Consider the following 15,185-nt stretch of genomic DNA (forward strand, 5'->3'; position numbering starts at 1 on the left):
GGTTCGGGTTGGGCAGAGATAACGTTTACATTCATACAAAAAGTATAAAAATGGTTGACATGTCCTTTAAAGGTGCTTGAAACTGCAGCCTTCTGATTCAACAATTAGTTTTTACTTATTAGTTACATAAGTTTTGTATTCAATCCCACCTGTTCGCATCCTCATTATATTTGAGAGAAAATGGCCGCTTTACTCATCTGATAACCTCAGTGGAACTTTTGTTAGCAGGTGTAGTTCAGTGCCTCAGCGATTCTATCCCACAGGGGCTATGAAGTTAATTTCTACATGGAATCTCTTGCAGCTACACCTTCAGTCCAGCCTGTGAAGCCTGAAATTTCTCCTCCAAGCCTCTCGTCTGTAGGGTCCCTGCCCAATACAGTTCCCACCACCTCCTCTCTCCTTCCATCTACGTCCCAGCATGCATCTGTGACTCTCTCGAGCCTCCCACAGCCAAGTGACCTCTCAAGCACCCCTCTCTCACAGCTCAACAGGTAAGTAGCCCATATCTACCAATCACATGTAGTGAATAACAGCAGCACTCCGGTATTTTTGAAAATTTGTAAACCTTTACTTAAATGCCATAGGCAACGTTTCGGGCTACGCAGGCCCTTTGTCAAGGCCTGCGTAGCCCGAAACGTTGCCTATGGCATTTAAGTAAAGGTTTACAAATTTTCAAAAATACCGGAGTGCTGCTGCTTTATTCACTACATGTATGCGTTGCCCTGGCAGGGGGTACAGCGTGCACCCGGGGCTGCAAAGAGCTTAATCCGCTTTTGAAGCACACCTTATCTATATTTACTGGATATCTACCAATCACAAGCACAGCAGCCCCCAAGCCTTGAGCCTTACACCTCCCTTACAGTCACTGTAAATATGATTTACTGATACCCAGAGCAATATCATATGATCTTCTTTCCCCCGAGGTCTCACTGGGAGTGACTGCTAGTTAACTGGATTCTAGGAGACTAATCACTACCAGATTCCCAACTGCTTATAAAGGTTCATTGAAAGACAATGATGTGAGAATTCCAAGCACATATCTGAAATGAATGTGTTGAAACATATTGTCACTGAGTCTTTTCTGACTAGTATTGTGACATACAAAGCTGCTGTTTCTCATTCAGGAATCAGGATGCTTCGCTTCTGTAATGCAAATCGGCAGCCAATGTTAAGCCATTTTATACCAACAAGCCGTTTCCTATCTGTTCTTTTTAGCACTTTGTCTGGGCACCAGAATAGCCTTCCTGCAGCCTCAGTGTTGTCATCTTCAGCCTCCCACTTGGTAAGTGTGCACATTATATCTCTTTATAATATACAGAAACATTAAAGAAAAATTATACCCCCAAAATGAATAGTTGAGCCACAGATCAAATTAAGTTGCATATTAAAGAATTTTACCAAACTTTTTTTTTTAAATGTTTTTATTTTGAATTTTAAACACTTCCTTGACTACTGTTTACAATTATTTTATATGTACCGTATCAGTTTCAAAGCATAGAGGAGCATGTAACACATTTAGTGATTATCATTGTATATATTAGAACAAACCTATAGTTCAGTCATCTGGAAGGGATACATGAGAGTTGGCATCCAACCAGGGTTCCCATATTTTCTCAAATTTCCCATGTGTTCCCCTTACATTGTATGTCAGTTTTTTATTCTGTATCAAAAAGGTTGTATATTCTCAGCAACTTATCACCTTAAAAAAGACACAGCGGAGTACAATCCCCAATTTACTATATTTTATTAATTTAAAAAGAGAAAGGAAAAGTAAAACCCTGTGTTCTAGAATCAATTAAAAGAGTTTATATTTCTACAAATAGATAAGCACAAGCACTTTTTAATTAATTGTTGGCAGCAGTGTAAACTCTTTTAAAGGAGAAGGAAAGGTTAAAACTAAGTAAGCCTTATCAGAAAGGTCCATCTAAATATACCAGTAAACCCCCAAAGTAATGTTTCTCTGAGTCCCCTGTCAAAAGAAACACTGCATTTCTTTCGTTCTATTGTGTACTCATGGGCTTCTGTATCAGACTTCCTGCCTTCAGCTTAAACCTCATTGCCCTGGGCAAGAGCATGCTCAGTTTGCTCCTCTCCCCCCACCCCTCCCTTCTCTACTGTAATCTGAGCCCAGAGCAGGGAGAGACTCAGGCAGGAAGTGATGTCACACCATGTTAATACTGCAGCTTCTATTCTAAACAAACAGAGAGTTTCTAGAGCTTTTTACTCAGGTATGGTAAAACATTCTACAGAATAAATATAGCATTCTAGCTTGCACTATTGCTGCTAATCTATTGTCAATAAAATGCCTCCATAGCTTTCCTTCTCCTTTAAGTGATTCTAGAACACAAAGACATACAGGGTTTTACTTTTCCTTTCTCTTTTTAAATTAATAGTATATATATTCAAGTAAATATTGCCCTTTTACATCTCTTGTCTTGAACCACCATTTTGTGATGGTCACTGTGCTGCCTCAGAGATCACCTGACCAGAAACACTGCAGCTCTAACTGTAACAGAAAGAGATCACCTGACCAGAAATACTGCAGCTCTAACTGTAACAGGAAGAGATCACCTGACCAGAAATACTGCAGCTCTAACTGTAACCGGAAGAGATCACCTGACCAGAAATACTGCAGCTCTAACTGTAACAGGAAGAGATCACCTGACCAGAAATACTGCAGCTCTAACTGTAACAGGAAGAGATCACCTGACCAGAAATACTGCAGCTCTAACTGTAACAGGAAGAGATCACCTGACCAGAAATACTGCAGCTCTAACTGTAACAGGAAGAGATCACCTGACCAGAAATACTGCAGCTCTAACTGTAACAGGAAGAGATCACCTGACCAGAAATACTGCAGCTCTAACTGTAACAGGAAGAGATCACCTGACCAGAAATACTGCAGCTCTAACTGTAACAGGAAGAGATCAGCTGACCAGAAATACTGCAGCTCTAACTGTAACAGGAAGAGATCACCTGACCAGAAATACTGCAGCTCTAACTGTAACAGGAAGAAGTGTAGAAGCAAAAGACACAACTCTGTCTGTTAATTGGCTCATGTGACCTAATATGTATGGTTTTCGTGTGCACTGTGAATCCTACAATCCCAGGGGGCGGTCCTTATTTTTTAAAATGGCAATTTTCTATTTAGGATTACCCAATGGCACATACTACTAAAACGTATATTATGAAAGTTGTTTATTTACATGAATATACACCGTTATAGATTAGGGAGCACCTTCCATCAATTTAGAGAAACAGTGGATGGTGGGCAGGGTCTGAATTGTAAATGAGTAGAAAAAGAGAAAGAACTAACCTTTGTAATTGCACCTCCCCATCACATGAGCTGATTACTCCGTGAACAAGCTTAAAACGTAACTTTTACATAATAAATAAAAAAAAAAAAAAATAATGAACCCAGGAAAAACATTAAAATGAGGTAAAGTACAGGGAGACGAATGGACTGGTCGTCGGTATACAAAGGCTGCAGAATGGGTCTCAGACCCGCCTAATCAATTTGCAGCCGGTTACTAGCGTTGCCAAGGAGTAGACTAGAGGTAAGTAATGGGTATCTAGGAACTTCAGGATGGGTCTCAGACCCGCCTATTCAGCTTGTCGCCGATACCCCTCCAAACCACAGTTCAACAACCACCCCTTCACCCACAGTCCACCCCTCCCAGTTTCGTGGAAAAAGACAGGTAAATTGAGTGGCATGTGCATCTGAACACACATCAAGCCTGCCTGGCCGAATTGCGGTTCTACATAGAAGGCTCAAAACACATGAGCAAAATTTAAGAATTCTACCCCTTAAGGCTCCGCTGATCACCAACCCCTTCACCCACAGAGCTCCCCTCCGGGTTCAGCATGTGAAGAAACGGCCTTTATAATCAGTCCTGCTCGACCCCCCTGCCTAACCATTCTAAAATGTGCCTGACACGCGTTTTGCCTGCAGTAAGCAGGCTTTGTCATTAAAGGAAAACTATACCCCCCAAACAATGTAGGTCTCTATTAAAAGATACTGAGTACAACAGCTCATGTGTAAAACCCTGCTTCATGTAAATGAACCATTATCATAATAATATACTTTTTTAGTAGTATGTGCCATTGGGTAATCATAAATAGAAAATTGCCATTTTAAAAAATAAGGGCCGCCCCCTGAGATCGTAAGATTCACTGTGCACACACATAAACCACATGTAAGGTCACATGAGCCAATTAACAGACAGAGTTCTGCCTTTTGCTTCCTCACTTCTTCCTGTTACAGTTAGTGTTGTATTATTTCTGGTCAGGTGATCTCTGAGGCAGCACAGATAGAGTCACGAAATGGTGGTTCAAGGCAAGAGATGTAAAAGGGCAATATTTATGTAAATATATATTCCAGTTTGGTAAGATTCTTTAATATGTCATTCAATTTGATATAAACTATCTGTTGCTTAAGTATTAATTTTGGGGGTATAGTTTTCCTTTAAGCAGGGTTTTACATATGATTGCTTTTTTTTTATGCAATATTTTTTTATGGAGACCTACATAGTTCAGGGGGTATAGTTTTCCTTTAACCAGCCTGTTTACTATGATCCTCATCTCGGCACCATTTCATGATGTCATTTTATCACCAGACTAATTCAGTGTGTAATTTGCAGCACACAAGTGTTGAGAACACGGTGCAGCCCACCACAACCTTCTCCACTGCTTCAACGTCTGCTACCAGCACCACCTCCTCCGGGATCAGCATTGCAAGTACCATGAACTCTAGCAACACCCTGGGACTCGGTGCACCCAGTGTCAGCATGCCCGCAGCAACAACACGGACTGCACCCCTCGTTACATCAGGTCAGTAATACTGTAGCCACTGCAAGATACTGCTGCCTCAGATTTGTATACATTAATGGGATGGATACAGTTGGCTGAATATGTACAGAGCATGTACATCCTAATACTAAATCTTAATAGAACAATAATTGATAGAAGTATTAAAGGAACAGTTTAGTGTAAAAATAAAAACTGGGTAAATAAATAGTCTGTTCAAAATAAAAAAATGTATCTAATATAGTTAGTTAGGCAAAAATATAATGTATAAAGGCTGGAGTGAGTGGATGTCTAACATAATAGCCAGAACACTACTTCCTGCTTTTCAGCTCTCTTGGTTTCCACTGATTGGTTACCAGGCAGTAAACAATCAGTGACTTGAGGGGGGGGTCATATTGGACATTACTGTTGCTTTAGAATCTGAGCTGAATGCTGAGGATCAATTACAAACTCACTGAATAGTTATGTCCCATGTGGCCCCCCTTATAGTCACTGACTAAAGGTGCCCATACACTGAGAGATCCGCTCGTTTGGCAATGTCGCCAAACGAGCGGATCTCCCTCCTATATGCCCACCTTGAGGTGGGCAATATCGGGCTGATCCGATCGTGGGCCCTAGGGCCTAACGATGCCTTAACGGGCGGTCGGATTGCGGGACCGCATCAACGAATAGATGCGGCCGCGATCCGACGGGATTTTCTGTCCCGTCCGATCGAGATCTGGCCAGCTTTCGGCCAGATCTCGATCGGTGAAGTCCGTCGGGGGGCCCCATACACGGGCCAATAAGCTGCCGACACGGTCTGTCGGCAGCTTTTATCGGCCTTTGAATGGCCACCATAACTCGTAGTTAGAGAGCTAAAAAGCAGGAAGTAGTGTTCTGGCTATTATGTTACACATCCACTCACTCCAGCCTTTATACATTACATTGTTGTATAACTATATTAGAATTTTTTCAATTATGCAAAAACTATTACTATTATCCAGTTTTTATTTGTAAGCTGAACTGTTCCTTTAAACTAGGGTTCCTGTTTAACCCTGTGTGTGCTTGCACCTCGGCATCACTCTAACCCACTGCAAAATGTTCCTATTGCTCACTGGGTATTGTATGCTCTCTGCTGCTGTTAGATCCAAGTGCTGCAATATCCTCCATTTCTTGTTGAGTATTCAGCTTTTAACTTTGTCCTTGTTTCTTGCAGGAAAAGCTCCACCAAACCTTCCTCAAGGCGTGCCCCCTCTATTACATAACCAGTACATTGTAGGACCTGGAGGGCTACTACCTGCGTACCCAGTAAGCAGTCACATTTTATCTGGGCAAATGTAAAATTAGGGAAATTCATTATGCATTTTATATTGGTGGGAACCACAAAAAACCTGTACATAAACCTTATATAAAATCCGGGTATGTATAATTAAGGTCTCGCTGTAATTCTTGTGTTTTGTTAATTGGTTTATAGGTTTTAGCATGGTATGTTTCCCCAGATTTTCTAATCTTTGCCCATTCCTTATTTTTAAGCAGATCTACGGGTATGACGATCTCCAGATGCTACAGTCCAGGCTGCCTATGGTGAGTAAAATGAATCGTCTGTACTTAATTACATGGCTGCCTGCTGTAATGGCACCTTGCAATTGGTTGCTAAGTATTTTCTACTTTCTTCAGTTTTACAAATGTATTTTCCAGGATTACTATGGAATTACATTCCCAGCCCCAGCTACTCTTACAGGCAGAGACGGTGGCCTTGCAAGCAACCCATACTCAGGTGGGTCACCATTATGTGCAGTAGGAATAATCATTCTGCACTTCTCTTACATGTATTCATGTTTTGTATTAATGTTTTGTATTAATGTTTTGTATTAATCTTTTGTATTAATGTTTTGTATTAATGCTGTGTTTATTCTTGCAGGTGATGTAGCAAAGTTTGGACGTGGTGATTCTGCGTCACCAGCACCAGCCACAACATTGGCTCAACCTCAGCAGAACCAAACTCAGACCCACCATACAGCTCAGCAGCCTTTCTTAAACCCAACTCTGCCCCCAGGTTACAGCTACACAGGCCTGCCCTATTATGCTGGTGTTCCTGGGGTACCCAGTGCGTTCCAGTACGGGCCTACCATGTTTGTAAGTACTGCTGCTTTTTCTAAAAGGATCCTGTTCGCTTTCTTTCCTTCAGTTATAGTCAGGGGGTCTGGCAACCTGTAATATGTAATTAAACACAAACGGCCCCCTAAGTTTGCTCATAGTCTGTACAGAGAGATCCCATAGAACTATATTGGCATAGGTATTCCCTGTACTAAGCACAATTCAGCAGGAACAGTCCCTAAGTTTGCTCATAGTCTGTACAGAGAGATCCCATAAAACTATGGCAGCATAGGTATTCCCTGTACTAAGCACAATTCAGCAGGAACAGTCCCTAAGTTTGCTCATAGTCTGTACAGAGAGATCCCATAGAACTATGGCAGCATAGGTATTCCCTGTACTAAGCACAATTCAGCAGGAACAGTCCCGAAGTTTGCTCATAGTCTGTACAGAGAGATCCCATAAAACTATGGCAGTATAGGTATTCCCTGTACTAAGCACAATTCAGCAGGAACAGTCCCCTAAGTTTGCTCATAGTCTGTACAGAGAGATCCCATAAAACTATATTGGCATAGGTATTCCCCTGTACGAAGCACAATTCAGCAGGAACAGTCCCCTAAGTTTGCTCATAGTCTGTACAGAGAGATCCCATAAAACTATGGCAGCATAGGTATTCCTCTGTACTAAGCACAATTCAGCAGGAACAGTCCCGAAGTTTGCTCATAATCGGTACAGAATGATACTAGTATGCCAGTATAGGTTTAGTTTAGATATAGGTTTAAAAGTCTGCAATTTCTGTCCTTAGTTTATGAATAGACCCCTGACTATTTGCTTGGTTTGATATGATGCTGCTTGCGGTGGTTGAGTTCCCAGAAACTTGCTACAGTCAGGCATGCGGGGATTAAAGGCACTGGGAGGGATCTAGTTGCAAGTAAAGTGTTTATTCAGCAGTCAGTGTTACATCTATTCTATTTGGGCTAGTGTTCTCTATATATTATACCATTCCTATTTTTCCCAGGTACCTCCAGCATCAGCCAAACAGCATGGGGTCAATCTTAACACAGCCTCCACTCCCTTCCAACAGGCTGGGGGCTACGGGCAGCATGGCTACGGTGCAGGTAAGGTTAACCTGTGCTTATGGCTAATTATCATATGCATGTTATTGGGCCCTCTCCCTAGTTATCGCATGGGTGTAATTGGGCCCTCTCCCTAGTTATCTCATGGGTGTAATTGGACCCTCTCCCTAGTTATCACGTGGGTGTAATTGGACCCTCTCCCTAGTTATCACGTGGGTGTAATTGGACCCTCTCCCTAGTTATCACGTGGGTGTAATTGGACCCTCTCCCTAGTTATCTCATGGGTGTAATTGGGCCTTCTCCTTCGTTATCTCATGGGTGTAATTGGACACTCTCCCTAGTTATCTCGTGGGTGTTATTGGGCACTCTCCCTAGTTATAGCATGGGTGTAATTGGGCTCTCTCCCTAGTAATCTCTTGGGTGTAATTGGACACTTTCCTAGTTATCTCATGGATGTAATTGGGCCCTCTCCCTAGTTATCTCGTGGGTGTAATTGGGCCCTCTCCCTAGTTATCTCATGGGTGTAATTGGGCTCTCTCCCTAGTTATCTCATGGATGTAATTGGTCCCTCTCCCTAGTTATCTCATGGATGTAATTGGTCCCTCTCCCTAGTTATCTCATGGGTGTATTTGGGCCCTCTCCCTAGTTATCTCATGGGTGTAATTGGGCCCTCTCCCTAGTTATCTCATGGGTGTAATTGGGCCCTCTCCCTAGTTATCTCATGGGTGTAATTGGGCTCTCTCCCTAGTTATCTCATGGATGTAATTGGGCCCTCTCCCTAGTTATCTCATGGATGTAATTGGGCTCTCTCCCTAGTTATCTCATGGATGTAATTGGTCCCTCTCCCTAGTTATCTCATGGGTGTAATTGGGCCCTCTCCCTAGTTATCTCATGGGTGTAATTGGGCCCTCTCCCTAGTTATCTCATGGGTGTAATTGGGCCCTCTCCCTAGTTATCTCATGGATGTAATTGGGCCCTCTCCCTAGTTATCTCATAGGTGTAATTGGGCTCTCTCCCTAGTTATCTCATGGATGTAATTGGGCTCTCTCCCTAGTTATCTCATGGATGTAATTGGTCCCTCTCCCTAGTTATCTCGTGGGTGTAATTGGGCCCTCTCCTTAGTTATCTCATGGGTGTAATTGGACCCTCTCCCTAGTTATCACGTGGGTGTAATTGGACCCTCTCCCTAGTTATCTCATGGGTGTAATTGGGCCCTCTCCCTAGTTATCTCATGGGTGTTAATGGGCATTGTTCCTGTTGTAGGTTATGATGATCTGACACAAGGAACAGCGGCTGGAGATTACAGTAAAGGAGGCTATGGTGGCTCATCTCAAGCACAAAGCAAGTCAGCCGGAGCTGGACCTGGGAAAGGTATTGACTTGCACTCACCACTGCCTAAAATTATATAATATCATCCCACACTGCTTGTACTGTAATAGGGTCTTGTTTACTCATCCCATTGTGTTGCACCAGAACTGTCAGAGTGGGCAGCATAGAGCAATGATCTGCACAGATGCCATATTCCAGGGTGGGGGCTGCTGGTTGCCATGGCAGTACATATAGCGCACAGGGTCTTTAGCCATTAGTCTAGTGCTGCCCACTTTTTCCATTTACCATCATTTTTTGTTCTTTGTTCAGGGGTGTCTGTGAGTTCCAGTAACATGGGAGTGCCTGATATCAGTGGCTCTGTCTACAATAAAACTCAGGTAAGATTGCCTTTCATGGGTAGCTCCGTGGGGTTGGAGAGTTAAGTCAAAATGACTTCTATAAAAGAACGAAAAATGTAACCCGGAGAGCACAGTGTGTGTTAAAGCATCATTGTGTGTTTATAACAGGAGTGTCTTACACAACATGTTTTGGCATCTCTGCCTTCCTCTGGTGCGCACTGGAATAAACACTGGAATAAACACTGGAATAAACACTGGAATAAACACTGGAATAAACACTGGAATAAACACAATGATGCTTTGAAACACACTGTGCTCTCCCGGTTCAGTTTTTCTTGATTTGGAATCTTCTGCGACGTACACGGGGTTTCTACCTGTTGAGGCACCACACAGCCAAGACTGTGACTGAGGACAAGCTTCTATTTGTTGCTCTAAAAGAAATACCATGAAAGCAATTGCAGCTTCTCAACTGTAGGGATCAGTGGGGCTCATCTCCCCTGTGTCTGTATATTGGCTTCTCTAGTCTGTTTGTGATGCCAGTAGAGGGGAAACATTTCATCTAGTTCAGTCCAATAGCAAATCACTGTGCTTGCACTAAAGTAAGGGGGCTGAGAAGCTCACAAGTGGGGACCCAAATTTAGTCCAGTACCTCTTACAGGGGGGGCAGTTGTAATTTACTGCAAGTGAGTGTAGATAAAAGCTGTGGTTTGAAACTCTGAGCACATTCAGTGACCCTGGACCATTATATGTGAATTTTGTTTGGCCTTTGCACAGTCATGTGACTTATCCCCCTTTGCTCTGCTGTTAGACTTTTGACAAACAGGGATTCCATACAGCTACGCCACCTCCCTTCAGCTTGCCTTCAGCACTGGCATCTACTGGGCCCCTAAATCCAGGAGCCGCTGCCGGATACGCTCCAGCCCCTTTCCTCCATATTCTGCCGGCTCATCAGCAGCCTCACTCTCAGCTGCTGCACCACCACCTTCAGCAGGACGGACAGGTAACGAGGGAGAGGGTTGGGAGATACAGTTCTGTTCAGAATAATAGCAGTGTGTTAATCAAGTGAATACATCTCCTTATAATATCTTTATTTCCATACAATACAAATGCATTGGGAACACTGCACATTCTATTCCAAATCAAAACATGAAGAACAATGGCTGAAATGTGTGTTATTCCTTTAGAGAAAGTGAATATCAGTCCCTCATTGTTCTTTCCCAACTCATTGACTGGATCAAGTGAAAGATGTTTGTGTTGAATGAGGGAACTAATATTGAGTTGTGTAAAGGTGGCCATACACGGGCAGATAAAGCTGCCGATATCAGTTGTTTGGACCGATTTGACAGCTTATCTGCCCGTGTATGGGGGCTTCCGACGGGTCTTCCCGATTGATATCTGGCCACGATATCGATCGGGAAGGTTGGATTTTTAACTGACTGACCTATCGGAGCCCCTTGGCGCATCGTAATTCGATCGTTCGGCCATATGGCCAAACGTTCGAATTACCCCCGATATAGCCATGCCGTTAGTGGCATATCGGGGAAAGATCCGCTCGTTTGGCGATGTCGCCAAACGAGCGGATCTTTGAGTCTATGGCCACCTTAACAGTGTTTGTGTGTTGCACATCTGTGTTGTATGGACTCCACCAACTTCCAACAACCTCTTCCACAATTCCAAATACTTTTCTTGCTTTTGCCTCTACAAGTTTTGTATTGGATTGGGGGGAACCATAACATCAATCTTGTTGGAGTGGAACCGAGATGTTGCTCAGTTACTGGTTTGTTTGGGCTCGTTGTCTTGTTGAACCCCCATTTCAAGGGCATTTGCTTTTGGGCATAAGACAACATGACAAGTATTTGGAGTGAAACTGATCCATGATCCCTGGTATAAAGGGATAAATAGGCCCAACACCTGTATGAGAAACACCCCCATATCATGATACTTGTACCCCCGGCTTCACTCTGTACTGGGGCTTCAATTCAGTGTTTGGGGGGGGTGTCTGACAAACTGTCTGCAACCCCTACACCCAAAAAGAAGTCTTGTTTCATCAGTCCACAAAATGTTGCGCCATTTCTCTTCAGGGCAGTCAATGTGTTCTTTGGCAAATTGTAAGCTCTTGAGCACTCTTCATACACAAACTACATATATATATATTTCATAAGCTGTTCTACCTGTTCCTTTTCTTTAGATTTACCTTTTACCCTCCTGCTCCTTTTCCTCTTCCCATGATTACCCTTAAAGGGATACTGTCATGGGAAAAATGTTTTCAAAATGAATCAGTTAATAGTGCTGCTCCAGCAGAATTCTGCACTGAAATCCATTTCTCAAAAGAGCAAACTGATTTTTTTATATTCAATTTTGAAATCACATGGGGCTAGACATATTGTCCATTTCTCAGCTGCCCCCAGTCATGTGACTTGTGCTCTGATAAACTTCAATCACTCTTTACTGCTGTACTGCAAGTTGGAGTGATATCACCCCCTCTCTTCCCCCCCCCCAGCAGCCAAACAAAAGAACAATAGGAAGGTAACCAGATAGCAGCTCCCTAACACAAGATAACAGCTGCCTGGTAGATCTAAGAACAACACTCAATAGTGAAAACCAGGTCCCACTGAGACACATTCAGTTACATTGAGAAGGAAAAACAGCAGCCTGCCAGAAAGCATTTCTCTCCTAAAGTGCAGGCACATGACCAGGGGCAGCTGGGAAATTGACAAAATGTCTAGCCCCATGTCAGATTTCAAAATTGAATATAAAAAAATCTGTTTGCTCTTTTGAGAAATGGATTTCAGTGCAGAATTCTGCTGGAGCAGCACTATTAACTGATGTGTTTTGAAAAAAAAACATATTTTCCCATGACAGGATCCCTTTAAGAAACAACATGGAGTAGGAATATAGACTTGAAGGAAGTGCTTTCAGTGTCACTGTTCTGTACACTTGTAGTGTCTCCAGTTAGGTCTCTTGGGTCGCTCTCCAGCACTCACTACCTGTCTCATGTCTCTCAGGGTGTCTCTGCACAGCGCAACCAGCCCAACCCCATGCAGCAGAAGTCTCAGGCCAACAAGACGGCCTACGCCAGTTCCCCGTACTGGACAAATTAACCCCTTCATGTGAACCATGCAGCTAAAGGAAGAGTCCGCTAGAGCCCATTCCTGGACACCACCATTTGTTTGAAATAAAACACAACTGTGATGAGCCAAAACGTCTGTGCGGGGGGGGAGGAGCCAGCGAGCGCCTCGCTAGTGTGGAATTGGCCCGCTTTCTTTTTGGTTTGCTGTTGTATGTAATATATTTATGTATGTATTTGTAAATGTAATAGAGCCTAAATGTGGTTTCTCTGCATTTTGCAGCCTTTTTTTCTTTGTAGGGGGCATTTGAAGTAACATCCGCATCCGTGCAAATATATATATATATAAAATATTTTTGTTTTAAGCTCCTTGGTTTATAAGGAAAGTGCCATTTTAAAAGAAAATAAATACAAAAACAAGCTCAAGCCCCACTTATTTAAAATGTTCCTGTTTGGAATCAAAGGATCAATCATGTTTGGCCTTTATTTTGCTTTTCCTTTTGTTTTTTTGTTTTTCCCTCCCATTAGCCATCGAGAAGAGATTAATTTGGAACCGAATGTTTATATGAAAGAAATATGGTGGTCCCCTTGCCATTCTGTCAGCCTCACTCTCATATCCATCACATTTCTTTTTTTATTTTAAATAAAAACAAAGTAACTTCTGCAGTTAACGAGTTCACGCTCCGTCATCTCAATTTGTTCACATTCGCTCCTCCATTTCCCTGAGATCAATAAGCTGCCGTGATTCGCTGCCTGAATTCTGAAGCACAGCCTCGATATGTTGCCTTCTCATTAGATCAAGTATTGTGGCCCTTCAGATGTTCCTTTTATACTAAGCCACTTTTAAGGGGCCCATAAAAATAAAGAAATGTTTTTGTTTCCTCTGGGGATTAATGAATGGGGGGTGTTAGAGCTCTGCCCTTCCGTTGAGCTCTAACGCCTCCCCAGACACACACAAATTGTTTGCCAGGCAAACGGACACATTTAAAAAAACCTACATTCATCTATGAAGATAAAACTTTTCTATCTGAAAATCAATTTGATTTCCCGCAGGGAATCCCTCGGTTATATCCAATCAATCTGCCCCTGGGTCTCTGCTGATTTACCAATTACCCCAGTAGCAGCCCCTTGCTAGTGACTCTCCAACAACATATCCTTGGTGTATGGATCAGTCATTGCAAATAGTAGCAAGTGGTTTAACCCATCAACAAATATAAATAGAGAGAGTCTGTAGTCTGACCAGCAAGTAGTCAAGGAAGTTGTCAGGAGAAAGAAAGAGGCTGATGTTCTTCTGCTTAGGAAAGATGTGAGAAAGGTTTCTAATTTTATTCCTAAGCAGAAGAACATCAGCCTCTTTCTTTCTCCTGACAACTTCCTTGACTACTTGCTGGTCAGACTGGTGGGAAACTGACCAGCAGGTGGCGCTGTTGTAACAAAATTCATTCATATTAACAGTACATGTATCCCTTAATATCTTGGAATAAAAACAAAATAAATAATGAATGTAAATGACAAAGGTGCTTAGAATTGACCCCTCATCAGTTTTACATTCACTTATTTTAAAGGTTTACTTAAAGGGGATTTTCAGATCTCCAAGTCTACAAAAAAGGCAGTGGGAAAAAAACCCGACGACACAAGATTGTAAGAAGTGCAGGCCTACTTTAAGGAAGTTTGAAACTTTATACTCATTCAGATTGTAAAAATAGTGAACCACCTTTAAGCTCAGAAAATACCATAATGGACACAAGTCCAGGGATAGTAGAGCCAAAGTGGAGCCTCTGTTCTAGACAAGCAACCATACTCCCTGTAGAGGAGCTATCTCAGAGCAAGTACCACAAATGTCACCTCAGAGTGAATAAAGACCACATTTCAGGCCCCTACTCAATCACAGGCAACTAAGTGAAAAGCCCATGAGTCCCCTACTGAGCTTTCGGATGCTGAGGAAGGGCTATCATCCAACATTGACCTGTTTTCACTCCATGATTCAGAACCTCCGGTTTTAGATGAGGCAGACTCAGACAGACACAGTGACTTGGATACAGAACAAGTCACCAGACAGGTCAAAAAAGTTACTAAAAGACATGATGAAAAACATTAGATGAGACTATTACGGTCTCTAAAGCCGACAAGGTTTTAGGAATCCAACAATAACGCACGCGGTTCTTCTCTGTTTAACTCCATTACACAAACCATCTACATGGAGTGGCTGCAACCAGACCGTCGGTTTATCTTAACAAAGCGATTCTATGACACTTGCCCAAACCCCGAAGAAGAGTGTAAGCTATAGGACAAACCTCCCAAAGCGGACTCTGCCATTGCTACACTTTCCAGATACACTGCCAACAGAAGAGGCGTCTTTCAAAGATCCCATGGATAAAAAGTTGGAGCCATCACTCAAAAGAGCATGCAACCACTCAACTGCAATTATATGACCAGCGGCAGCAATAGCAGGATTAGCTAGAACTGCAAAGCACTGGAAATTAACCAGCAACCACC

The 15,185-nt window shown here is 42.7% G+C and overlaps 1 protein-coding gene and 1 non-coding gene across 16 annotated transcripts in view; both read left to right on the forward strand.

The window, feature by feature from the left end:
- The window catches only part of ubap2.S (ubiquitin associated protein 2 S homeolog), a 55,975-nt gene extending 42,620 nt beyond the window's left edge, over positions 1-13,355 (forward strand). For 8 of the 15 annotated variants that reach the window (XM_018244636.2, XM_018244629.2, XM_018244627.2 and 5 more), the window contains exons 17-28: positions 302-491; positions 1,216-1,282; positions 4,617-4,830; positions 6,002-6,093; positions 6,319-6,369; positions 6,484-6,562; positions 6,707-6,921; positions 7,898-7,997; positions 9,219-9,326; positions 9,594-9,661; positions 10,431-10,622; positions 12,628-13,355. In XM_018244636.2, coding sequence (XP_018100125.1) covers positions 302-491; positions 1,216-1,282; positions 4,617-4,830; positions 6,002-6,093; positions 6,319-6,369; positions 6,484-6,562; positions 6,707-6,921; positions 7,898-7,997; positions 9,219-9,326; positions 9,594-9,661; positions 10,431-10,622; positions 12,628-12,723 — 1,472 coding nt within the window. In that variant the 3' untranslated portion in view covers positions 12,724-13,355. The remainder of the gene's footprint in view (positions 1-301; positions 492-1,215; positions 1,283-4,616; positions 4,831-6,001; positions 6,094-6,318; positions 6,370-6,483; positions 6,563-6,706; positions 6,922-7,897; positions 7,998-9,218; positions 9,327-9,593; positions 9,662-10,430; positions 10,623-12,627) is intronic. The other 7 variants (XM_018244634.2, XM_018244630.2, XM_018244633.2 and 4 more) reach the window with 3 other exon arrangements.
- Positions 1,004-1,085, forward strand: LOC121399598. Its single transcript, XR_005965172.1, has one exon. It is a non-coding gene; the product is annotated as a small nucleolar RNA SNORD121A (small nucleolar RNA).
- Positions 13,356-15,185: the final 1,830 nt, after the last annotated feature.

Source organism: Xenopus laevis, chromosome 1S, assembly GCF_017654675.1.
Source record: "Xenopus laevis strain J_2021 chromosome 1S, Xenopus_laevis_v10.1, whole genome shotgun sequence".
Taxonomy (NCBI): domain Eukaryota; kingdom Metazoa; phylum Chordata; class Amphibia; order Anura; family Pipidae; genus Xenopus; species Xenopus laevis.